Here is a 26,857-nt window from a genome sequence, read left to right on the forward strand (position 1 = left end):
ATTAAGTTTAAAAAATCTGTACTCTGTATTAAATCTGTATGAGCATTTAAAAATCTGTATAATACAGATAAATCTGTATAAATGGCATCTCTGATCGGAGCATTCCGCATTATAATTTGTATTTGCTTTTACTTCACTTAGAATAACAACAAATTTTGTGGGAAGTCGTATGCACAAAAAGACGGCGTTTTGTTCCTGTGGATGATCCTTCATACCAAGCTTCACATTGTACACATGCTTGAACATCGAGACACCATCAGCTACTTCGATGATGCGCGACAGTTTCTATATCTTTCTCGTTTATTCCTGTACCTCTCGTGGTATTGCTCGCTCAGCTCGAATGGATCGCCATTACGTTTTCGCGTTTGCAGCTCCGGAGCCAAAACGTGTGTGTTTGCTTGTGACGAAAAATCGAAAAATTTTAACCCGCACCCATCTGGACCAGGTCAGAAATAGTAACCTTTGGTTGCGGAATCTTTGATACAACTTGTGCTAGTGAATTTTATCGGAATGCTCTCCGTTCCGTTGAGTATAAAGTGAATGTTTGATAAGGTGTTCGGAAATTTTGCTTAGCTCGTCGGTGCGGTTTTCAGCAGGCCTTTTCCACCCGACAGCGGTGTTTGTGAAGAACAGTAGGTTGTGGAAGGCATTTGCGGGGAGAAGAATAGTTACGTACGGTCACGGTTTTTTTCCGATTGGAAAAAGAACTGAGGAACAGAGCTTCTGCTTCTAATTTACGGTGTCGGAAATAGAAAGATCTAAAAAAGTACTGTGTCTAGAAGGTAATAGCGAAACGGAAACAGCAGCTGAAAATATTGGATTTTGAGTTGGCTGTTTTTGTTGGTGTGTGTGTGAATGTGATTCTGCGTCCCCAGAATAGAGGCGATAAATTGAAGCGCTAGCGCTACGTGAACAAGTATACAAGTAGCATTGCGTTGTTTCTGCAGAATCATCCAGGATTTCATCATAATACTCGACGTTTCTGCAAACCGAGCAAAACAAAAGAACAAAAAAAAAACAGCTCATATTGATTGTGTAAATTCACAATATTGTAAACAAAATTTAACTATACTGTAAGTGGTACGAAAATAAAAAAGTTTTTCAGGGAATGTTTCAAGTGTGATTCTTTTGTTGATAGTCGTTTTAGTCCTGCACTCCGCATGCACGAAAACCGTAAAGAAATCCGATAGTTCTTAGAGAGTATATCTTACTCTCAAAAGCTGCAAGTTTTGGAGTAGAACTGGAGATAAAGTGAGGTAAGAAGTATTGCTATATCGATGTTTTTGGTATATATATTTAATTACATTCTACGCACTACGCATTTTTCGTTTTCCCTAATCTTGTTGTTCTATATTTTAATGTATTGAGGGGTCCTCATTTGCACTACCATCAAATGCAAACAAAATGCGACCTGAGAATATACATTTTTTATTTAAACATCGAATTACTTGATCACAGTATTCAAGATATCCCAACTATGTAAGTGCTATTCACTTACATATAAATAATGTAGAAATAATTGATATATACAGTTATATTGTATTATATTGAAAGTAAACAGAAATAGCAAAGACTGACCTGAATCGCAGAAAACTCCTACCGTTTGAACTCATTAGCTAATGGTGATAGACAACGACAAAGATGTTCGGAATGGGGACGTATATTGCATGATGGGTAAATCGATGCCTTTCATGCAATCCACCTGGGTTCGATTCCCAACCCCACACATAGGGTCAGTAAATTTTCCTGACCCGAAGAGGTGATTGACCTTGAAGTTAAAACCTTTATAATTGAAACAAACAAAAAGTATAGAGGAAGAAAAAAAATCCGACGTGTGATCTCGCGGTAGTTGGAACAGTTCAGCTTTTCTATCTTTTGGTAGACCGTCCGTTCCACTTCTCCCATCAATTTTAAAAATCTACTTACACAGTTCGTGCGAATTTGGTGTGTAATTTACACCGTAAAGCTGTTATATGATTTAGCGATTTATCGACTGGAGTTTTGACAGTACTTGATACAATGGTCCAACTACAGAAACATCCCATTTCAAAGTTATACACCCTCATTCTTGTTTACGTCCGTATCGATCATATGACAAACGGATACTTTCGAACGAATACGAATGAGCCATTCTTGTTTTCTCTCGAATGAATTCTAACGCGATTCGTTTGTCACTTATTCAAATAAATGATAAGCCTTAATGAAATCACTCCAATTCTTGTGATTAACCGTATGCGAAACGCTAGAATGTAAGCCAGTTTAGTTTCGAACGATACGTGTATTCGAACATCATTCGTGCAAGCGAAAAGTCCCCAGACTATCGAAAACATGATAAAATTGCAGCAAAAATGCAACATATTTTAAGCAGATACTACTGATCGGACTGCCACTTTCAATGCTTTTACTTTGCACGAAGTTTAATTTCAAAATTTAATTTTACTGACCTAAATAAAATTGATCTTGAGTACGATATTTATTTATTATGTAGCATTCGTGACTTCTTTGCTCCTTGGAATCTTCCTAAAACTACCTGTGATGCCGATTCTTCTTTTACACAGGTTCGCGTTCGTACACATTCGAGTGAAAACAAGAATGGCTTGTTCGTATTCGTTCGAAAGTATGTGTTCGTCGAATAGTCGATGCGGACGTAAACAAGCATGATGATACAAAATCAGCGAAAAAACAAGTCAAATGACAAATGAAGACAAACACGAGAAAAGGTCCTCAGTGCAAATGACAGTTTCTCTCTGTTTACTTTCTCTTTCGAGTATTACGGTCCAATCAGTAATCTTTCCATCTAATACTTCACATAGGATAATAGCAAAAACCACCAACTTTCGATATGCACTGTTGAATTTGTTGGAAATTACTGGAATTTGCCGTAATAATTGAAAGAAAAAGTCAACCCAGAGGAACTGTCATTTGCACTTGGGATCTTTTCTAATGTTAATCGAGAAATGATATGAAACATTTTTTTTCCAACATGGTTTAAAGTTGGATTGAAGTTGTTCTTATGCATGTTACGATGTTTGAAAATGTGATTGATTCGAACGTAAACGGTAATACCAATTTGACATACTTTCGAACGTATCACATACGCCCGTAAACAAGAATGAGGGTGATATTCACCCTTATTCTGTACGTCGATCGATTCGAAATATTCCGATCGAATGTGCAATTTCCATTCTGCATTCCGTTCGAGTTGGGTATGAACTCGAATATCATTCGTTCGAGTTGTTAAATTCTCGAACATTACTCGATCGACTTGCGTTCGTATTACTTCTGTTCGGTTTAGAATCGTTCTAATTTGTTTGTACAAGTGTGATCGTTTTCTTTTACCAAGAAATGAATATAAAAAGAAAAAAAACGTGTAAGTAATGTTGATAGCTTTGACAGTTAGTGTTCGAAATTTCAAGTGTTCCGAACGAATCATACAAATCGAACGGAATAAAGAATGCAAAATTCGAACTCGAACGAAAGAATAGAATCGTTCGTATCACAAATCCGTCGGATTGCAGAATCGGGGTGATTATATTTTCGAATATTACTCGATCGACTTGCGTACGTATTACTTATGTTCGGTTTAAAATCTTTCTAATTTGTTTATACAAGTGTGACGGTTTCGTTTACTAAGAAATTAATAATATAAATAATATAGAACGTGTAAGTAGTGTTGACAGCTTTGATGGTTAGTGTTCGAAATTTCAAGTGTTCTCGAACGAGAATCGATCGAATCATACAAGTCGAACGGAATAAAGAATGCAAAATTCGAACTCGAACGAAAGTGTAGATTCGTTCGTATCACAAATCCGCCGGATTGAAGAATCGGGATGATTGTCACGATGATTCAGAATTCTCGGTTAATTTTTCAAAAGGGCGTATAAGCAAATGACAGTTTCTCTTTGTTTACGTTCTCTTCTTATAATTAACAAGCGGTTTGCACGTTTATCACTCAACCCTTTGCATGAAATGATACCCGAAACTTCCGACTTTCAAACAGAATAGTGATATCAAGGAAAATCTTTTTAGTCACATCACAATAATCGAAAGAGAGAGTGATTAAAGAGAAACTGTCACTTGCTTATACTTACTGGTACGCGCGTACCTTCGCTTGGCAGATGGGGGTGGGAGTCAATTTACACTTCTTACAAGGTGAAGAAGTTGGACACAGTCGGACCATACCGAGATCGATCGTTCTCTTGTAAATGCAAATAAAAAATGAAAATTTTTATAAGCTCTGGACCGATCACACGACTTGTACAGTGAATTTATGTTAAATTTTCTTTTGGTGATCCTCAACTATGGATTCCATAGTAGGATCACAAGAATGTTGATATTGATGTATACGAAGGAGCAGTTGAAGATTGTCGATGATGAAAGAATCAAATTTTGTTTCAGCTTTTGGAACTGATATACACCTAACTTCAATCATGTAATGATTTACATCATCTATTGCTGTATCGATGTCAGCTAAATTTATCAAAACAATTTCATGGTTCACATTGCTTTCGGCCGAGGTGGCATTGCTTTATTTTAAACCCTGAATGTTATTGGTAAATGATCTTAATCAATGTATGCTTGAGTAATCAGTTTCACTTAAAATGTGACATTGATCTGCTAGAAACAGATCAAATGTAGAAGGATTTCTCATAAAAGATAAACTACTTGGGCTATTTGGAAATAAAAACGAAATAGAAACTAGCGAAGAACTTGTGCTTTTCAGCTATTTTTCTGATTATTTCATGAGGGATGCTTAGCTTTTAGAACTCTAATAAAAATAGATCGCTATCTTGTGCGTTTTTGCGAATTACTTTTGAAGAGATTTATTTGCTCATCAGCAGCATTTTAGAAATGGGAAGACATGACGGACGTACCTATCGTTAATTGGCTAACAAGTACATTGGAAAAAATAATGCTTCAGAAGAGTTTGTGTTCATCTAATGATCAGATTTTAAATAGCATTTTTTTATGAGCATTTCTGACAGGACATTGTGAATAATTGGATTAATGGTTTCTTCCATCACAATCAGAACAAGAGTTGCAATTTGTCAGTCACGTCGAATGACTTAGACATACTGACTAAAATCATCGTCAGCTGTAATCTGTACTCTGAAAGTAACTGTCAAACAAGAGACTCGATAGTTCTATGACTGAGTAGAAGTATACTCAGTCAAAGACAGGCAACTCTTTTTGTTTTCTCTCTCCTTCATCTATTCCCTGTTGAGGTGAAAAAACAAACAGCGTACTAACATAAACATAAATCATCGAGAAAGTTCATTATTCGTTGTAAAAATGTCATTTCAATATTTATGCTATTCGATTATTGTTTAGTCACATCGTAATCAAGCAGAGACAGGAGAAATGAAGATAATATCAATCGCATCGGCAATCAATGAGTATCCTTACGAGTGAAATATCAAGAGAATTTTAGATTTGACATACCGGCTCTCAGACACTCAATACATGGTGATTTGTACAGCCTGGTAGGCAGTTGTCCAGTGACATAAGCTATCCAATCTTAATCGTACTAGTTGATGGTGCCAAATATCAACTCTGATCAGAGCCTGAAAATTCATCTGATACATCTCATACCACAATTTTAACAGGGTATGAACATATGACAATTTGTTGAACAATAGTCGAAGCCCTGACAATGACGGTATTATGATAGGTTCGCAGTGCCATCATGCTTTTTATAATTTTCCCATTGAACTGAAATTTCCATTTTCACTTCCGGATGAAACGCAAAATTTTGAAATTGCAGGCATAATTAGTTTTTCAGAACGACAAGCGTTCGAGAAAAAAATGTTTTGTGTCACTAAAATTCGATTCTGAAAGAATATCGTACATGTTGTTTGCTGAAATCTGTTTTGTGGGAGTAGAGTTGTTTCTTTTTCATTCATTTTCAATGTTAGGTTTACAAAAAAAAAAAGAAGAAAAAAAAAACATGCATACTGAGTACAAACCGGTTACATATAACCAAAATTTCTAGATGACTAAGAAAAGGCTCTTGTCTTTTCTTGTATGCACCTTTAATAATGAATATATCCTACTTAAATAACCAAACAGTACTTCAATCCTCAACTAGCGGTCCTATTATACAAGGATAAATTTTTTAATATTACCATTTAATTCTGTTATAAGTATATTACGTCACTATACAAATTCACTATGTATCTCACTATAAATCATGTATAATTAACGTCACATCACATATACGTGTTTCGAATACAATTTATATTCTTCTTCAGTGTGTTAGCTATATATATATATTTAGCAAAATACTCAGACGATTTAGTTTCCTCGATTCGGAACTATAAGACAATACAATGATTATACGCAATTATACAATGATGTGCTCTGCTTTAATGTTCTTCGTCGCATCCTACGAAGTGTACACATTTACCTAACCAAATATTGTTGTTTCCGTTACAGAGATCCCAACTATGGACGATGAAGAAGATCCGACAGCGACTCCAACAATCAGCTCAGATGAAAACATTACGAAGCCGGTTTCGACATCTTCCTCACAGTCATCATGTTCAACCGAAATCAATGTAAGCGAAAATTGTAATGAAGTAGACCCTGCTACAATAAACCCTAACCAAACTAGTAACGAACCTGAAAAGAATGTATCTCCTCTACACATTCAACCTACTGATAGCAACAGAAGTCCCCAGTTTGATCGAAAGTCCCTAGCGAGGGAGGAAAATGTCATTGAGGCTACTGTAGATACACACCCCGAAAAACGACCGCTAGAACAAAAGGATGAACTAGCGGATAGCACTACAAATACAGATGAAGAAACGACAAAATGCGATGAATTGGTTCCCGAGCAGGAACTGTTACCAGTGCAGGACACAGGTACTTCTGGAGATAATTCTCTACTACTAGAAATAAGTAAGAGTAATGAAGAGGAGAGTAAAGAGCAGACGATAAAACATAAATCAAATGGAAATTTATCAGCGGAACGAATTAAAACAGGGAACAGCAATTCTGTAAGTTGTCTTGACAAAAGCCTGGAAGGTAGTACACAGGATTTATCTCAAGAAAGTAATGAAGTTGATTCACCGCGAACAAACGATTACGATGACGATAAACATGATTCTGAAATGGAAGTACCGTTCAGTGAGAAGCACCACAACATGATGGACGAAGAAAGAGAGCACATTGGTGAGGGTGAACATCAGTTCGATGAAAATTCGGCGAATGAGACAGAATGTCACATAGGAAAACAAGATACAATGTTGGATTACTCTAGCGACGAGAAGCACAGTGACAACAAGCAACCGGACACATTCGAAATCAAGAATAATTGCACAACAACGGGTAAGCCAATTGTTTTCTGGAGTTCCTTTCACTTATTTCAGTATACTATGATCAAGCACATCCAGGTAGCATGGCCGAACGAATTATAAATTTTATTTATACTTGATTTTGAGTCATCGTTTCCCAGTCCTGCTGTACTGTAGTGATTGCGAAGTATGCTCCCTTGTCGATGACCTGTTTCAGGTTCTTAAACTGAAAGTCACGCAGTCTTTTTTGTCATTCTTGCTACATGTGCAGCCCACTACAGTCAGTCGATTTTCTATTTTACCGCTCACTACAGTCTGTCCATTCACTTCTTTACCGCCTAGTATTTAGGGCAGAATTTTCGAAAATATTAACTATATCAGGTGGGTCAGTCAATAATACGGGACTTTTTCAAGAGATATATCTGCAAATAGTCAGTGGCGTCTCGTGACAAAATTGACTAGTTGTGCACTGCTTATGTGGTATGATAGCAGATGTAACAGTTCGTTGAAAGTGGAAACTAAAGATTGAGGAATTGAGATTCGCTTGTGTTTTTCAATACAATGAGATAACGTTATACTTTCGGATGGGATTTTTATAACACAAACAAATCTCTGAGCTGATCTGAGTAATTCTTTCTCTTCTTGAAACTGTGCAGTAACTCATGTGCACGGAAGAGACACTAAAACAGCGACAACAGATACTTGAAATTTTATGTGTGATGTATATGAGATGCGTTTAAATACACGCAATTTCGGTGCGATCCAATCTGCTTTCATCGAAAAAGTAAAGATTTGAAAAAATAGTTGAATTTGAATGGGGTTGGGGTAGTTCCTTGAATTCGACATCATGTGCAGTGCACGAGGTGCACATGAAGATGAGACTGTAAATAAATTAATTCACCGTCGAAACTAAAGCGTTAGTTTTTTGCTCAAAAACAAAAAGGTTAAATGTTAGTTGCCAAGCCATTCCTGATTGTCTACCGTCATGGGGTTTCAGAAGGTGGGAAATTGGATTCATCATGAGCTAAATGATAGAGAACAGAAGACGAAAAAGAGAGATGAGAATATGATATATTTTAATAATCCCAAGCGCAGAAAACAAAACTTAAGCGCTCAAGAAAGAAAACATTGACTGGCCAAAAACATCATTTCTGATTTCAGATGGGAACTTTTGTCCCACATACCATAATCTCCAGACTTGACCCCTTCTGACTATTATATGGTTTCATCAATGCCTCACTCACTTGTAGTGCTTTACTAGTTATGAGATGTGGGAAAATGGTTTGACGAATGTATCTTTTCAAAAAATGCATAGTGGTTTGCGAGTTGGTAGGAAGATAGAAAATTACCTACAATGAACATGTATTTTCATTCAAGAAAAAAAAAACTCCACACCTGGTACCTCATGACTGTTTGAGGTGACAGAGAATATTAATTTTTTTTATTGGATCTCGTTGTCACCCTTTTTCTAGGGGGAGAGGAGCTTCCATTTTCCTCCTGCGAGGATTGAGGGACAGTTTGTTCGTGGTTCGTCTCCTCATCCATTGCCGTGGTATTGTTGTTGATTTCGTTGATAGTTGCTGTAGATGCGCCTTGTTGTACATTGTTTGCAGTTGCTGGTTGGTTAGATGGTAAGCTGTTAATTGCAGCTGGTATACTTTGTTCTATAGGGGATACGTTGGATGGTTTCGTTGAAGAGGATGCTTCACTGTTGTTGGTGACTGTCACAGGTGTACTGGGGTTGCTTGGGGTTGGTGTGAAGGAAGCACCGTTGTCCTTTGGTATAGTTGTCTCCTTGTACGGTTTATCACATGGCTTACCATAGTGAACAGCTTTTTGGCAATATTGACATGTGGCCATCTGATTGTCACAGGTAACAAGTGATTTGCACGGAATTTTTGTATCTTGACCGAAAATCACATAAGAATGTTTAGGCCTCTTCAAATGTATGCGTAATAAACATACGCCATTTAGAATACCGGGGAAAAAATTCTTCCACTTTTCTTTTTCGAAAGAGAGAATCTCTCCGTATTGGGACATAGTTTTGCGAATATATGAATCGGTGACGCTTGAGTGAAGATCGTGCACACGCACTTCTATAGCACTATCATCCATATATACTGGAATGTTGTACTTAATGTTCTCGTGCTCCACATAATGCACATTGTTATTGTCTTTTGCGAATTGAATTAGATCCAACTCTTTATAAAACTGGATGTAAACAACATTTTTCGTCTTATTGCATTGAAGTAAATGCACACGTTCAATGTCAAGATGCATTTGCTCCTTAAGCAAACCTTCAAGTTCTCGTATCGAAGGTCGAATTTTGCACTGCATGAAGTCAACAACAATTGTATTCTTCCGTGTCGGCGGTAGCTTTTGTTCGTTTGGTTCACTCATTTCGAGGTCTATTGTTCACTACACAATACTGTACTTGGTTTCTTCTGTCCCGAACGTAAGCGGTTTTGTTTTATCGACTGACTTGGATGAGATGTAAAACCGAACTGATGATCAACCCTAAGTTTTTCTTTTAAGAAACAAACGCCTGTTTCACAGCTCTGCGATCAACGCCAATAATATCAATGTCGCCTATAATAACAATGTGAAAACTATTTATGATAGTTCCGTTTCTCTACACGTCAGACGCTTGATCTTCGAACCATGGAGCGTCGCACTAATCAAACTTATCAGTTCTATTGGGAAACGATGTTCTAGCATAATTAGCCTCAATTCGTTTTGCAAATTCCTTCCCAGATCATTCCGACCACTTGGATGGATGTGTAGTACAACTATTTATTTGTGATTGTGAGTATTTTGGTCGGGATTCCGTCTATTCCAATTGTAGGTCATTGATCAGTGTGAGTGAATCAACAGTTTGTCTATCATCCTTAATCCTCATTTTGCTCGTGTTCTCTTCAGCTTGAGCTTGACCGACAACCCACTGGTTACCACTCCGTTACTGAACGGGTTCAGTTGAAATTGTACAGAGAGAAGTTATGGACGATCAGTCCTGAGATTGACCAATCATCCATTAATGTACATCTTCTGGTAACCCCTGAACAGAAGGATACGTACCGGCGCCAGTCAGGTCCGAATGTAGGTAGGGAATAGAAGAGATTGTTGTTACAAAACGCCGTAAATACTACTGCAATTTCAACAAGTGTCATGACTTAGTATGCTCCATACTAAAAATATTTATTTATAGGAACTGAATTCACAGGTACTATAGGTAGGCTGAAAGGTACTTGTAAAATGCTATCGTAAAACGAGCAAGGACTGCCAATAAATCTTCTAATTGAAATTCTATTTAGTCTAAAAATGAAAACAGTTTTTTGGTTTTTAAACGCTTCAGCATTTTCAGGACTATTGAATCGCTCTCCACCCAGTTAATTTTTTCACGGAAAGGAACAAATAGAAGTCGTTAGGTTCCAAGTCAGGACTATACGGTGGGTGGCCAATCAATTCGATGATTGGGGTGCTCAAATATTCAGTTGTTTGAGAGCTTGCATTATCGAACACCCATACAGTCGACTGCTGGTTAGTTTCGGGTTCATATGAGGAAATCCATGTTACGTTACCTGTGCAGATGCTATACACAGTCGTGTTTTTAGCGATTGTCAAATTATGTGGGATCCAGCATGAACAAATTTCTTTCACGACTGAATACCCAAGGCTGCCTCCAATTCACGGTGTGACGACATGGCGATCTTCCATTACCAGATTTTTCACAGCATCGATGTTATCTGGCAAAATAACTGATTTTGGATGTGTGATTTCTGTGATTTCACCGGCAAGCGAACTACGACCACGATCGAATTCGTTATACCAATTTTTTACAGTCGCATAGGATGGTGCTACACTGCCAAAAGTCGAATTAAGTTGATTGAAGCACTCTATCTATCCACAATGAAATTGTGAAAAACGAAAATGTTCAATTCCATTTTGTTGCTGAGGTAAACTCACTAAACAAAACTAAAAGCGCTCTAATGATAGAATGTTCTTAAGATGGTAATGGTTAAAAATGTCAAACTATTATGGAAACGACAAATCCACCGGGCACTCAGTGTTGTCAAGGCTAAATACATAAGTGACAATCTACGTATCTTCTAGAGAGAAGAGTGAATATGATTTATGCAAATTCTTGTCTTGAAAGACGAGAAATAACATAAAGTGAGTAAAATAATTGGGTAAGATCAAACAATAGAGAAAGAACTGTTTCAAAAAATTAGCAAAAACATTAAAATATAAAAACAATTTTTTTATTTGAATTTAATAAAAAGATTTAAAAAAATTGAAAGAATCTGGGAATCGAAAATAGGAAAAGTGAAGTGTAAACGAACTGATGTTCTGGTTTCTGTTTCAAAAAAGTAGTTTTTTTAAGGTTTTTATTTTTGTTATTTTGAACCTTAAGTCGTTGGATGCCAATGAAGCTAATTAAGCACTCAGATCTCTTGGTGACTATGCATTAAACAGAAGAAATATAAATTACCTTAAATCAGATGTATATCTTGCAATTTTTTGCCGCAAAGATAAAACCAATGGAATGGTTAAAATCATTATGTCCTCAACTCCGAAGTAGTTTTAGTCGAACTATTTCTCAAATTAAAAAGAGTGAAAGTGAATACGTGATTTCACAACATAAATTGATTGGGTTTCGAAGTTGAACAAGTAATAAAAATTTAGGAAGTGGTAGTCTCCTTGCCATCCAGTGAGGCTTGGGAGATTATTGGTTCACTAGTCGATCTCTGTGAAGTCCTGTTTAGCATTACACGTTTTTGCATAATGTCATTTGGCTAAAGGTTATCCGGTGTAACGATTAGGTACTTGGTAAATTTTGAGTTATTTTCGTTTGGAAAAAAATTACATACTTTTTGATGGTACTATGGTCGTTTGGATAGCGCCATTTGACATAAAAACCACTAGAAATACATATTTGGTATAAGTCGTAAAAGTAAGGAATACTTGTCGGTGTATTTCAACGTCATTCATAGATGAGAAGGTGTATATTCGTTAATTACTAAACATTTGTTAGCGTGATTCCTAGCTTTGCGTGCTTTCATTATTGACAGTACTGTCATGTGGACAGTTTCTTCTCGTATGTGGTCCGCGATTTGAATGCGCAAGAAGGAATAGATCTCTCCAATCGCATACGTAATACACGAAAACCGTTTCATACACTAAAAAAATCCTCGACGAAAAGCGCCTCACCGTACTGCACCATTTGTTTTTAAATATTTAATAAAGAATTTTACGTATATTGTGTTATCCTATTTGTTCAACTGCAGCTCATGTACCTTTTTGATGGGTGGGTTTCAATTTCGCTTGTTGAAGGTCGACTACTACTCTTTCCGAAGTCCGTAATAATTGACCTTGATCATGAAATCGGAAGTGCCGTTGTTTTCAAATTGTAAAATCAAGGCTGAAGATTATCAGAAGTTCCGGCTGCGACGAGTTAGATTCGAGTTAGGCTTCTTTCAGATCATTGTATTTATAATCAAAATAATAATAATGATATCTAGTAGAAACATTCATTTATATTTTCTATCCACAGAACTACACGTAAATGGAGAAGTTTCAAACGACGCGGGGCACACATCCGATGAAATCATGGAAGATATCAATACAATGTCACTCAAACGACCGCGCTCTGTGAGCCCTGCGTACTCGAACAAGAGTGATATTCAGGAACCTTCCAATAAGCTACTGAAGAAGACAGATGAGACGTCACTCCTCGGTACGGAAACTTCTGATGTAGTGCATCGCACAGATCCGGAAACTGTTCAGCAAATTCGGTGCAGTACAGAGTTGATCGAAAGCAATGAACGTTTAAACCAATCGATTGATTCGGGAAAATCTTCTTTAGAAGACAGCAATGAACCGGAGGAAGAAGCGGCTCCTTCGCCCAGTACGGAAAGTGTGTTGTCACAAGTGAAATCACAACCCGATTTACCATCGGCGATAGAAAGTACAATTGAGGACGATGATTTGGATGATGACAAATCGAGCACTTCGAGTTCATCTAGTTCATCAAGTTCTAGTTCGGATTCCGATAGCTCCGATGATGAAGTCAAGGAAGATGAGGGAGGCGAAGCTGGAGAGGATAAATCGGACATTCAAGTACAGAACAAGTTACCGCTGGAGGAACTGGAGCAAACTACTTCCGAACAAATACCACTGGCTCCGCAAGAGAGTGATTGTAATAATATTGCATCAACGGAAGCTGAGCCAGATGACGATAGAAGTCGGTCTCGATTGAACTTGGACGAATCGTGTTCCCTTAGTTCTGGAGAATACGAGGAACCGGAAGATGAACTGGAAGAAGCTGCTGAAAATGAAAACGGTGCAAAAATTACAAAAAGCGAAGGGCTGAAACTGTCGATTTCGCTAAAACGGCCCGTAGTGGAAGGCAATTCTACCCCTTTGATGGATGAACGCTTGCCACCAGTCGTTGTACCTATGCCAGTGGATTTTAGTAACTTTTTAAATTTAGATAAGATATTCGGTGAGCGATCAGAGCTTATAAAAATCGATTACAATAGTAAACCTCCAGTGCACAACATTAGCGATCAGGTACAAGAAATGGAAACAAATATACATACCGCGGAAACCATTCCAGCTGCAAGCTACAGTTTACTGGGTAACCAACTTAAAACCAACTACGTTGGTATCAATTCCGCGGATTTCGTAGGAGACGAATCGTCAGATACATTAGATGAAGACAATAGGCTGGTGATTGCTGAGAAGCAACGACGAGGAAAGAAAAAAGACAATTCTCCCACCAAGCAGCCACATATGCAGTTACAGGAGCCCTGGAATCCGATCGGTTATCAACTGCCAGTGATACGACCTGGAACGGCAACTAAAAGTACTGCTAAACGATCATATCAACAACGGCCGCAACAATCGCTTATGAAAACGATGCTCGCAAGCAGTAAAATTTCACAACCGCATTTACCTATACCTCCTGCACTTCCCCCACAAACAGTGTCCGACCAGCAAACTCCACTACAGCAGCCAGTTGCTCCTCATCAACCGGAGAAGAAAAAAGACAAGAAAAAGGTTTTTCTATGCTCACCCTGCGGGATCCATTTCGAAAATTGGAACTTGTTCAAGCACATGCGTGAAGTGCACAAGAAATACATCTGCTTGTACTGTTTGGGGATATTCCAATCCGCCGAGAGACTGGTCACACATCTGGATGCTAAACATCAGGTGCGAAGGAAGCATTTTGCTACTATTCATGAGTACCAGCAGCAGCAAACCATGGACATTGGTAAAGCACTCTATCTTATGTGCGCTCGATGTGAGCACATATTCGAGAAGACCTCACCAGGTGATGAACAGTCTATTGTGCAACACGATTGTGCTAATTATTTAGACAAATGTAACAACTGCGGCGGCCTGAAACAATCCAAACATAAGTGTGAAAAGAAGGTGAACCTGCTGGCAAGTACTCATAACGCCGGCAACAATATTAGTTCGGTTGGCAATATGAATAGTAGCGTTAAACTTAACATTAACAACTACGATAATAGAACTAGTGGTAGTTCGACGGCTGTGATGTTTAATTATGATAATCAACCGAATAGTAACGCTAACCACAATAAGCAGAATCAGATGAATGTGTTTACCGGTCACCCGACGCATCAGAGTAATCGGAAACCTCCTAGCAAGAAAGCAAGAATCAACCAGAAGCAACCACTGGTAGATTTAAATGCAAAACTTTTGCATCCATCCAGTGATCAGCAAGCAGAACCAACTCATGGAATGGAACTCATGGACCGGAACTTTATCAGTCCCATTCTTCAGTCTAGATTGATGAAACCTCTCGATTCGATCACTACGCTTTCTTGTCCAACCGAACTGTTTCAACCGCAATCCAGTTTACAAAAATCACTGGATCACCATCCGTCGAAGCAGTGGCAAGACAAAACAAAAATTCCTAAGCTTAGTTTCAATCAAACCACGACGATTTCCACCATACCCGCTAGTTTACTGAACGTGACCGAAACCCCTACGGAGCTCCCACCAGTACCGGAGTTGCCGCCCCATGATGAAATAGTTTCGCGACCCCCTTTGGTGCCGAAGCTCAAAGTAAAGATTCCGAAGCAGTTCTGTACCCCCATTGAAAGCGAAGACTCCACCACGGAGAGCGATGGCAACGAGGTGGACGATGACGACGACGACGACGACGACGAAGTCAACGAAGAAGAGGATAGTGGAGAGACCGAAGTGGAACAGACTCCGATTCTGGCAGAGGTTAGTAATTGTATTTTCATTCAAATATCGAGGCAGCATGCCATTTAAGATCTTGAAAATAAATACCATGGTTAAGTAGTAAATTCTCTGTTTCACTGAAAGCCATTGTAATGCGTTCAGTAGAAAATCCGAGGAGGTATATATACTACATTTTAGAATTAATCGAAAGATTTTATTTTGCAGTCGCTGTCATCTCAAGATTTGTGTGTTATTAGCAAGAAACAGAATAGATGGGTAAAAGTCAATGTGGTGAAATGACTATGGATTACTATGGATCGATAGGTCATTTCTCAAACGACACAATATACCGTACTTTTTGGCAATATTCTTGATGACGTTATTGATATGAGATTTGAATGTTAACTTTTCATCAATTATGAATTTCTCTAACGCGATCAATAGTTTCACCATCAATTTCCACACTGGCGTCATGACCGGTCCTAACAGAAGAAATAACCATATATTTAGTTTTCGCGACGTTTAGTTTTAGTTGCTTAAATTTTACCCATCGAACCAGCGAACTTAGATCCTCGTTTAAATGTGCAACAGCTTTATTGAAATTTTTAGCCGTAATGAACAGAACAGTATCATCAGCAAACAAATTTATATAACAGAAACGTAAGACTCGCTTCATATCATTAATATACATAATAAATAGAATAGGACCTAACACATTTCCCTGAGGCACACCAAGTGAGTTACCGAGAGAACTAGACACTACATCGTTAAAAACAGTCTTTTGAGATCTACCACATAAATAGTTTTCAAACCATTCATGTACCAAAGGCTCTCTTCAGATTCAAGAACACAGCGAAAATACTTTGGCTTTGGCTTCGATTTTCTCCTTCCATTTTGTCAATACTAGGTTCAAAGCGGTGTCACAGGAGTGACCCTTACGATATACCGATTGTTCCGGTATTAGCAAACTGTTGAAGTTCAAATAGTTAATCAGCTGATCTTTAACAACAAGTTCCAGAATTTCTTCCAGCGTGTGCAACATGTTAATAGGACGGTACTCCTCGGCTGTATCCGTTCCAGTAACCTTGGGGATAGGAACCACCAGAGATTCTTTCCAAACTTTTGGCACGTGCCTCGTGTACAACGATTCATTTACCAAATCCAGTAGATCGTGACCGATAACATAAAAGCAATCCTGTGTCACTTTTGAGTTTACATTGTCAATACCAGTCGATTTTTCCAAATTAAAACAAATATTTTTCAATTGTTCAAAAGTGATTGGTTGAAATTCATCAAATCTACAATAGTTATTCATCGGCTGTGTTATTTCAACAGGTTCATCTACCAATTCAATACTGTTGATCTGTTGAACACTATTTATTTATTTATTTATTTATTGTAAAATCAACTATTTATGAAATAACTGTTGAACTTTTCAGATATAATTTGTTCTGTGTACTCTTCTATACCGTTAAAAGTTAGGGTTTTCGATGCACTATGTGTAGCCTTGATCAACTGTTTGATAATTTTGCATAACTCTCTGCTGTTTTGTTGATTTTGATCGATCTTCCTCTGTATGTATTCGTATCTAGTCTTCTTCAGGACCCGTGAACTAATATTCTACTCCAGTGACTATCATTGTTAGTTCTACAGAATCTCTTGTACTGTTTATCTCTCTTCCGTTTTAACCGTAAGAGGTCTATGAGTACCAACAACTCGAGCTGTTCAAACTAACATACTTTTCAGTTACTAATTCATTAGTACACTTTTCCAATATGTCAGTATGAATAGATGCCCTGTGATCCAAATTTCCAGTCAACTGTGTACAACCCAAGCTTCTTGATACAAGTCGAGATAGGGTTTGCTTTGAATAGTTTTTCCAACACTTGATTTTCACCGTATTTTCCTCTTTTCTAGAGCTGCTCGTTACGGAAATTGCAATTGTTTCATGATCTGAAATCTTGCAATCGGATTCCACATTTGAAGAAACACCGTCGAATTTGGAATACACGTGATCTATCAATGTTTTACTGTATCTCGAAATTCTTGTAAATTCATTCACAGTTTGCTTCAAATTGAAGAATTCTGGTAACTGTTTCAATTGATTCGAACCTTGATCACTGAGCTAATCAATATTAAAAGTTCCAGTAATAAAATTTATTTTACCAAAATCGACGAAATTCTCCCACCAGTTTTCTATAATTCTCTAGAATCGCCATTCGTGACTGTATTGTCATAGAAGATACTAAGTATGTGTGCGTAGACGATTTTCGGTACTTTCATCATACACACTAAGATTCGATTCCGTTGTTCGGTATTGTCCGAATGGTAAAATAATCTTCCTATAACTGAACTTCTGTAAATAGAGTTTGTCGTGAAAACTAACTATCAAATAGTTATTAAAATTTTCAGTAAGTGTCGTTTTATAAACCAAACGATAAGATATCTGGAAGGGTTCGTCGAATGGAATGAGGTACAAGTGCACAAATTAACATTAAAACTACTCAAAGCTTTTTGTTTACTGATAGGCAGAAAATAATTTCATATCACTATGTACACTTGCTGCCAATACATTTCGTTCGAGAGTTATTTCTGGTGGACTTGACGGGTTGTGCAATGCTCCGGAAGGCGCTCATAATTCCGGTCAACCGGGAAGTGAAGTTACATATTTTGTAGACATTTTTTATATTTTTTGTGGATATATAGTGCGCCGTAGTCACGACTGGTTTGAATTTTCTTCACTCGTTTCTGAGAAAAATATCCTAATCCGAAAAACCTAATCGTAAGTTTAAAATATGTGTTGTTTTATGATATTTGTAAATCTATTCAAATTCATAATTTCAACCATTTAACCGAACCATTCAAGTAATCAATTCAAACCGAACTGATTACCGATCGTTCAGCTGTTAAAAGTTCGATAAAAATTACCGAATTCTGCGAAAATTTTCTAAGTGTCTAGATTGTATCATAAACTAAGATCATTAAAAATTAATTTCGTATACTATTTCAACAACCTGGGTCACTTTCAGATTTGTTTCAGCAAAGCTTCCAGTATTTCATCCAAATCCGGTCTTAGCATATCGAATGTTCTTTACTAAAACTAAAATTTCTTACTGGATGCTCAGTTCTACTCGAAGCTATCCTCGAACCGCAATCTCGTATCTGAAATTTCGCTTTTGAACATGTTTATTTTTGCCTTTCTCATATAGAAAGGTTATGCAATCATTGTGAAAACCGACTTTTGAACCGAGGCCCGGAGGGCCGAGTGTCATATACCATTCGACTCAGTTCTTATCGAGAACGCAAAATGTCTGTGTGTGTATGTGCGTATGTGTGTATGTAACGGTTTCTTGCACTAACTTTTCTCGGAGATGACTAAACCGATTTTCACAAACTTAGATTCAAATGAAAGGTCTTGAGGTCCCATAAAAAATTCCTGAATATTATTTTGATCCGACTTCCGGTTCGGGAGTTATGGGGTAAAATGTGCAAATAAAAGAAAACTTAGGTTCAAATGAAAGGTCCTGTGGCCCCATGCGTAATTCCTGAATTTCATGCGGATCCGACTTCCGGATCCGGAAATATAGGGTAAAGTGTGTTAAAAATTGTATACCATCACTTAAAGTGGGGAAAAACCTTGAACAAACTTTTAAATCGACCTCAAATCTTTTCCAATTGATAGTTTTTATCAGTAAACGATCAAACAAACCGATTTCGGTTATTCTTTTAAGAATCGAAGAAAATTATTTTGAAGAATACTACAGTATTATATATGATAGTATGATTGATATGAGAATAGCATCATTACACCACTAGGTGGATTAAAACAGGTTTTTTTTAAAGGAGGACTTAATACTTAAAGTTTTCAACATCATTTCATACAATGAGTTGAAAGTTTTACGTTAGAACGGCTGAATAATTGATCTACGAGAAAGTAATTGTTTAATATTTACCATTGAAACTCCCAACTTTAAGCCGCTGAAAAACAGACATATACGACAAACATAAGAATTCGGTGCATTTCAACGTAGTTTAAACAAATTCTATTCTACATAATAATGTATGTAACTGTTTCCACACAGTTTTAACAGTCACAATTATTTTTTTGTTCTGTTTCCAGAATTCGTTGCAGCAAGCACCGGTAGAACATCCTAAGGACGCAGGAACTTCAACAAACCGCCGTGTGGAAGATGACGTTAAACTAGATCCTGTCGAAATGGACATTGAGGAAGAAGGTGAAAGACAGCCTGTAAATTTGCCACCGGAAATGGGTCCTGCTCCGATGCCACTGCAACATCGAACGGAGAGCGACAATTTCGACTTGTCGCAATCGAAGACCGTGGATGAAATTCAGCAATCCGCGTCATCTGTTCAAAATCATTTAAGTTTAGCAGAACCAACGGATTCTGAATCGGCAGTGAAACATGAATCTCCTTCGGATGGCATCGTTATAGCAGATGAAGATTCCCAGTTGTTTGAACTAACGCTGGACGAACCGTTAGATAAGATTCATATACGAGACTTTGTTAAAATATGTCTTCGATCTACTATTCCTTTCTGTTTATACTGCAATCACGCGAGGCGGATTGCTGTCAATGGAAAATATCTTGCCTTGCATTTGATAGCAACTCACCGTTTTCAAGCGACCGTGAACAGTATAACGGCCGAGGAATTATTGCCGGCAACGATAGTATTGCGATTTAAATCCAGTTTGGAAGAGTTGGAATCGTTGTTCTTCAACTTGGAAACGTTCGATAGCAGTTGGACAGCGGAACAGAAAGCAGTGACATACGCAAAGCAATTCGAGTGTTTCCAGTGTCGTTTCATAACAACAATTCACAAGGAACTGTACCTGCACAATCGGAAAATGCATCAGAAGTCAGTGCTAATTTGTTTGATGTGTCGCGCTAATTTCTTCAGTTACAGTGAGCTACTCTGTCATATGTGTCCGGGAGCACCGAATCAGTTGGGTATTCTCGATTACACGTTCCGTTGCAGTCTGTGTAGTATTGACGGAATTCCGTCCGCTTTCCGATTGATGGTACATTTGAGAAAACGACATTTCGCGTGCGATGTATGTTTGGAACAATGCGCAGAGCAGGGTGCGTTGTCGAATCACGTGTGGAAACATAAGTTGCATCATCTTTGCTACCGATGCGGAATCGCGTACCGGAACAAAGCAGACATTCTCAAACACCTATTCTGGAAGCATGGAACCGAGGGAGTTATGTGTAAACGATGTTTGCAAAAGAAATGGCCCCATGTCTATCATTTCTGTGTACCACCGGCACAGTTTATATGCGATGTATGTCAAATGGGTTTCCGAAAATCGCTGGCCCTGAAGGTGCATCAGAGGTTACACAATGGAGAGGAAAAATATCCGTGCACTGAAGATGGGTGTGAAAAGAAGTTTATTTCTAAAAAGTTACTATTGAAACATGTGCAGCGACATTACGAACCAGTACCACCGCCACTTTTGTCGCCTAAAGTTAGTGATCCAACACCGGAACCGGAATCAGTTCCAAAACCGAAGATTGAAGTACAGGAAAATCCTGTCGCAGACACTACACCGTTGAACGATGAACCTAGCAGTGGCAGGGTGAAAATGGAAGTTAAAGAAGAAAAGAATGATGCGGAACTGAAGGAATCTGCAATTACTCCAAGGAAAAAAAAGAAGAAGCGGTCCAAAGACGATAACGAAAAACCGTTAACTGATTTGATTAATCTGCCAGCTTTGAATCTCTCGGAAAGCGATAGTAGCGACAACTCGGATGCAGAAAATTCTAACTCGAGCAGTAAGAAATTCACATCAGCGTTAGCAACTCTCAGTGAGACTTCGGACGATGAAGGTATTTTGACTTTGAAAAAGGAAGAATCGAAAGCGGCGGAAGCTACTGAAAATCAAACACAGTCTGGTACGGATCAGGTTTTAGTTATTTGGAATAATTTGAAAAATAGTCAAGCCAGCATAACTAGTAGGAGGTCGTCACTGGTTGAAGACATAGGCGAGGAACAGTTCATTGAGAAATTACTTAAAACAAAAATCTTACACGTTTCCCAATCGGATCACGACTACTGTCGCATGATGAAAAAAGTTTACCCCCAGGTAAAAGCGGAAGCGGCCTGCGAAACAATTGTCATCGATGACGATGGGAACTTGGAAAGTGTGAAAAAACAGGAGTCGCTTCTGAAAACTTCTGTTCAGGGCGGTCATTCGAAGAAACAGAAATCTCCGCGGAAACGAAAGCCATCTAAAAGTGGTTCGGATTCATCTTCCAGTGGCAGTGGAAGTGATTCGGACTCCAGCTGCGAATGTGGTTCCAACTGTAGCTGTAGTTCAAGTAGTTCTGGAAGCAGTAGCTCGTCTTCGAATGATTCAGACACGTCGGATGAAAATGCTGCCAAAAATAAAATTAAAGAAGTTGCGGATAGGCTTGGAGAAGTGAAGGAAGAACAACAGAAAGCAGAGGAACCACCGGATGAAACCGTGAAACCAACTGAACCCATAGATCCTGATACTATCATACATGAATCCGATTTAGAGACAGATGAGTCAGATACGGATGAGGAGTTTTACGATGATCACCCACAGAAACTAGCTAATCAAATGCTTGCCGAAAAGAGAAGACAGCTTCTACAACAGACTTGTATGAGTCCAATGAACAGTTACGGCATAGTTGAGAATAGTCGGCCATCCACACCGTCTCTGCCACCGGAAGAATTGGATGTGAAGAAAAAAGTAAAGCTAAAGAAGAGAAAGCGCGAACGGAAGATCTCCAAAAAAACGTCACCGCAGATGGCTCCGAAATCCCAGGTGAACATTCCTCCTCAGCTGAATTTAAATCAAGTCGATCAGTTTCCATCTCGTCCAATGCATCAAGCACCGCCACTGAGCGCACCGCCTATGTTCCATCCGTTGGAAAGTCCTAAAATTACATCATCGGACCATTCTGCTCCCAGCACACCGTCAGTTGTTTCAGGCTTAAAGTCTTCTTCCAAGATTTTATCTCCACGCCTCAGCACAGGACACAGTTCGGAGTCGGACGCTCCACTGAAACGATCTCAACGAAGTCGTAAACCGAACAAATTTTACGGTTATACCAGTGACGACGAACTACCATCTGCACAAACGCCGCTGTCTTCAAAGAATCCCGAAAAGTCAATCCTTTCCGTTATGAAACCAACACCTCCTCCCAATTTAGTTTGGAGCAAAGATGATCTACCGTCTCCGCCGATAGTGAAAAGTAGAACTCCCAAGCTCAAGCAATCAGAACATCATACCCCGGTTACCAGTCGTGTACTGCCTCCTGTAATCACTCCAGTTCAACAGCCTCCCCAAGTTGTAACCACACGCATCCCTCAAGCTCCTGTGCACCACATACATGCGAGTCCGATAGGTACTCCACATCAAGCCGACGCCGACAGTGATTCCAGTCAGGAAGGCGTTCTACAAATAAGCCAGAAATCGTTAAATGCTACTACCCCACACCGGCCGTTGCCACCGCTACCAAAGTTGAAACTGTCCATTTCCAAGAAAACACCCGCTCGAGGGACCCAGAAAAAAACACCAGGATCACGAAAACGAGCGGCTACCAAATCGAAAACCCCTAAATCAGCGCCGCCAACTATGCCAGCAGTCACCGCTCGGGCGCTTACTTCGGATTTAGCCAAACCAGCAATAGTCACCGCTCCGCCTTTCGAGCCACCAATTGTGGACACGAGAATACCGAAGGTCCCACCGCTGGGATCGTTCCCTAGTATTACCACAGAGTTCTTCCCACCCAACCAGATTCGCATACCTGCCGGATGGCGTCCTCCACGCGAAGGTGAATCCGTCTACTGCTACTGTCGCTGCCCGTATGATGAGGTGTCAGAAATGATCGCCTGCGACGGGGACAATTGCCGCATCGAATGGTTCCACTTTGAGTGCGTCGGGATAATAATGCCCCCGAAAGGCAAATGGTTTTGTCCGGAGTGTAAAATGAAACAGCAAGGAAGCGGTACCGAACCAACGCCCTTCTCCATTGGGACGGGATCATCAACGGCTGCGATTATACCAGCGGCCGCTACCCTCGGCGGTGGTTCCACTCGCATGATGCAATGAAAAAGGTTTCATTTTCACCATAGTTAAAACAAATGTTACGAAATGTGTACGCAGTGGAGCTTGCTTCAAGTCGAAGAAACGTTTAATTTTTTTCGGATATAATGTACCATTTGACTTAGATGCCCTGGTCGATTGTTTTAAACACTGTAATTCGATGCGGGGGAAATACTGCGTAAGAAAACCGGAAGATTTGTGTTGTGTGCAAAATTATAAGAACCTTTCTTGAAATGGATATACTTTTACTTCGAAGGTAGCTGTTCTTGTCGATTCGAGCTCATTATGTGGGTTGATGTTCTGCTGGTGTTTTATAATGAATACAATAAAATTGATATATATTCTGATAACACAATTGTGTTACCTAAGTCGAGTCAGTCACCATTGAGCAAATGCAAAGCAAAGGCAGACAAATTTTAATTTGTTCGAGCTGGACAGGAGAACTACAAAACAATATCCTTATGACCCAGTAGTAATGATATGCGAACATAAATATGAACAGAATATGTTAAAATATAACATATAAATATTGCGAATCGAAAGATTATCTGGGCTGTAGAAAGATAAATCTAAACCTTAGTTTGAAAACGCTTATTTTACAACAACGCGGTAGATAGTTTGTCATCCTATTTTTCACAAGATAGATAGAAGTGTAAAAAATAGAATTAGTCATTGCCCTACGGGCAACTTTACATAAATGATATAATCCAAGTTTCGTATATTTGTAGAGTTTTTACAAATAATTTTCGTAGGGTTTTTTTGATTGCCAGGACACATGAAATATTGTTCATTTGAGCAACACGAGCATACAGCTCTCAACATTTACATAGTGAACCAATGAATGCAAACTACACACGCTTGAGATGAAAAGTTTATGAAACTTTTTTCTCGTCAACATTATTTTACGAAAATTATTATAACGCAGATACCAGAATTTTGTGGAAATGGAAAATTACTGGGAGTCCGCCCAACGAAGTTCATATCAGTCATTATCGAACGAGAACAATTAGGTGTTGAATCGGTGGAACCTATCATTGGAAGTTTTCTTTGGCATATATAAAAAAAACAGAACTTCGGCTATTCTGGCAGATACCTGAGACAGGTGATATAAAATGTTATTGAAAATGTAAACAACAAAAGTATGTTAAGGCAAATGAACTGCTGACTGTAAAAATAAATAAATAAATACTAGAACGTATGTAAAATTATTGAGGAAACAGTGTCGATCTCACACGGCACTCAGTATGATAATGTAAACATTACTGCAAATTCTGCAACAATATACCAACACTGATTAATGTTGATACTGAGAAAATAATGACTATGGCATTCTTCACCACATGAAAGAAAATCCAAATCCCCTGATTATCAATTTTCGTTAAGAACAAAACCCCTGAGGATTTCCCGGTTGATGTTCTCGAACTCAATCGAAATACTGAAACGAGGCGATAACCAGTTGGCTTATCCATAACGAAAACTATACGGATAATTGGCATGAAAGATCAAGAGTAAACCAAGTTAACTTGTGTTGGTAATTTGTGTATTACGCACATTTGTTTTTATTGGTTTATTTAGCCCCGGTTTTAAGCAAATGGTCATTCGCCGGGGTACGTACATTTTATTTGGTACGTATGTCATAGATCTATGTATCATATATGCAGTGAAACGAGTTTATCAAAGTGGCTTGCACGATTGAGTATCAAACAATCATTTTTAACAATAATTTATTCTCAAATGAATGTTAAGCCTGATATTTTGGATGAAATGTCAGTTTTGATAAATTTTTCACCAACGTTTGAGGAAGTGTTTTTCATTCTGCTAGAAATTTTCCGACGAAATGGTTTTCAGGGAAATGTTATAGAATCGTATAAAACTCCTACTACTGAAATAAGGCGAAAAGTCACTTACACAAAAAATATCGATGTTTCCGTTAAAAATCGACGGATTTTAACAATCTGTAGCTTGTAACCTAACCTAACCTAACATCTATAGGCCTGGGGTGTCCTTTGCTGTATCAAGCATACGTCTCCACATAACTTGGTCCTTGGCTGCTCGTCGCCAGCCACTCAAGGGACGGATGCTTCTCAGATCACCCTCCACTTGATCGATCCACCTTGCTCGCTGCGCTCCTCTTCTTCTTGTACCAGTTGGATTGGATTCAAGAACCATTATTACTGGGCTGTCGTCCGACATCCTTATGACATGCCCAGCCCATCGTAGACGTCCGATTTTAGCTGTCCGTACGATAGGTGGTTCTCCTTGCAGCTGTTGCAATTCGTGATTCATACGCCGTCTCCACGTTCCGTCTTCCATCTGCACTCCGCCATAGATGGTCCTCAGTACCTTTCTTTCGAAAACACTGAGGGCGCGTTGGTTCTCTGCCAGCATAGTCCAGGTCTCGTGGCCATAGAGAACAACCTGTCTAATGGGCGTTTTGCAGATGGTCAATTTCGTGCGTTGGCGTACTTATCGAAAGGTTTTTCTGAGTCCAAAGTACGCACGATTCCCTGCTAAAATACGTCTATGAATTTCTTTGCTGGTGTCATTATCGGCGGTCACCAGTGAGCCCAAATACACGAACTCGTCAACCACCTCGATATCGTCACCATCTATCAATATTCGTGGTGGGAGGCGTAATGTTTCTTCTCTAGACCCTCTTCTTCTCATGTATTTTGTTTTTGACGCATTTATGGCCATTCCGATACGCCTACCTTCAGCTTTCAGTCCGATGTAGGTTTCCGTCATCTTCTCAAGGTTGCGTGTCACAATATCAATATCGTCAGCGAAGCCAAAAAGTTGTACGGACTTTCGGAAGATCGTGTCACTCGTGTCGATCCTCGCTCTTCGAATCACACCTTCCAGGGCAATATTGAACAAGATACAAGACAGTCCATCACCTAGCCGTAGCCCTCTCAGAGATTCGAAGGGACTCGAGAGCGCCCCAGATACTCGGACGTAGCACATCACTATCCATCGTTGCTTTGACCAATCGCGTCAGTTTATCCGGGAAACCGTATTCGTGCATTATCTGCCAAAGCTGTTCTCGAACGATTGTGTCGTATGCCGCTTTGAAGTCAATGAATAGGTGATGCGTGGGATCAGGGGCTGGGAATCTGTCGTCGGCTGAGCGTGCACCCAGATTGATTCCTGTACCGTTCTCTGTATCTTATGTTCGTCACAGTACTGCTTCCACCTGTCAATCACCTCACGTTCGTTCGTGAGAAGGTTACCACTGGTATCTCTGCAC

General features: G+C 39.0%; 1 protein-coding gene across 4 annotated transcripts; it reads left to right on the plus strand.

The window, feature by feature from the left end:
• The first annotated feature begins 340 nt into the window (after positions 1-340).
• On the plus strand, positions 341-24,944 carry LOC131433818 (uncharacterized). 4 transcript variants are annotated; one of them, XM_058600422.1, is made up of 5 exons: positions 341-1,073; positions 1,139-1,256; positions 6,436-7,329; positions 12,847-15,554; positions 19,633-24,944. In XM_058600422.1, the coding sequence occupies exons 3-5, from the start codon at positions 6,447-6,449 to the stop codon at positions 23,614-23,616; spliced, it is 7,575 nt and encodes a 2,524-aa protein (XP_058456405.1). In that variant the 5' UTR covers positions 341-1,073; positions 1,139-1,256; positions 6,436-6,446; the 3' UTR covers positions 23,617-24,944. The 4 variants fall into 4 exon arrangements, with proteins under 4 accessions (XP_058456405.1, XP_058456406.1, XP_058456404.1 ...); XM_058600423.1 differs by having other exon boundaries at positions 341-782; XM_058600424.1 differs by having other exon boundaries at positions 346-445.
• The last annotated feature ends 1,913 nt before the right edge of the window (positions 24,945-26,857 follow it).

The sequence above is a fragment of the Malaya genurostris genome, chromosome 3 (assembly GCF_030247185.1).
Source record: "Malaya genurostris strain Urasoe2022 chromosome 3, Malgen_1.1, whole genome shotgun sequence".
Taxonomy (NCBI): domain Eukaryota; kingdom Metazoa; phylum Arthropoda; class Insecta; order Diptera; family Culicidae; genus Malaya; species Malaya genurostris.

What these genes read in the sequence shown, in the direction of transcription:
- LOC131433818 (XM_058600421.1), top strand. Translation starts at nt 6,447, where the DNA reads ATGGACGATGAAGAAGATCCGACAGCGACTCCAACAATCAGCTCAGAT. An exon ending in GAATAATTGCACAACAACGG is followed by an intron (nt 7,330 to 12,846) that starts GTAAGCCAATTG and finishes TTCTATCCACAG; the next exon opens with AACTACACGTAAATGGAGAA. An exon ending in AGACTCCGATTCTGGCAGAG is followed by an intron (nt 15,555 to 19,632) that starts GTTAGTAATTGT and finishes TTCTGTTTCCAG; the next exon opens with AATTCGTTGCAGCAAGCACC.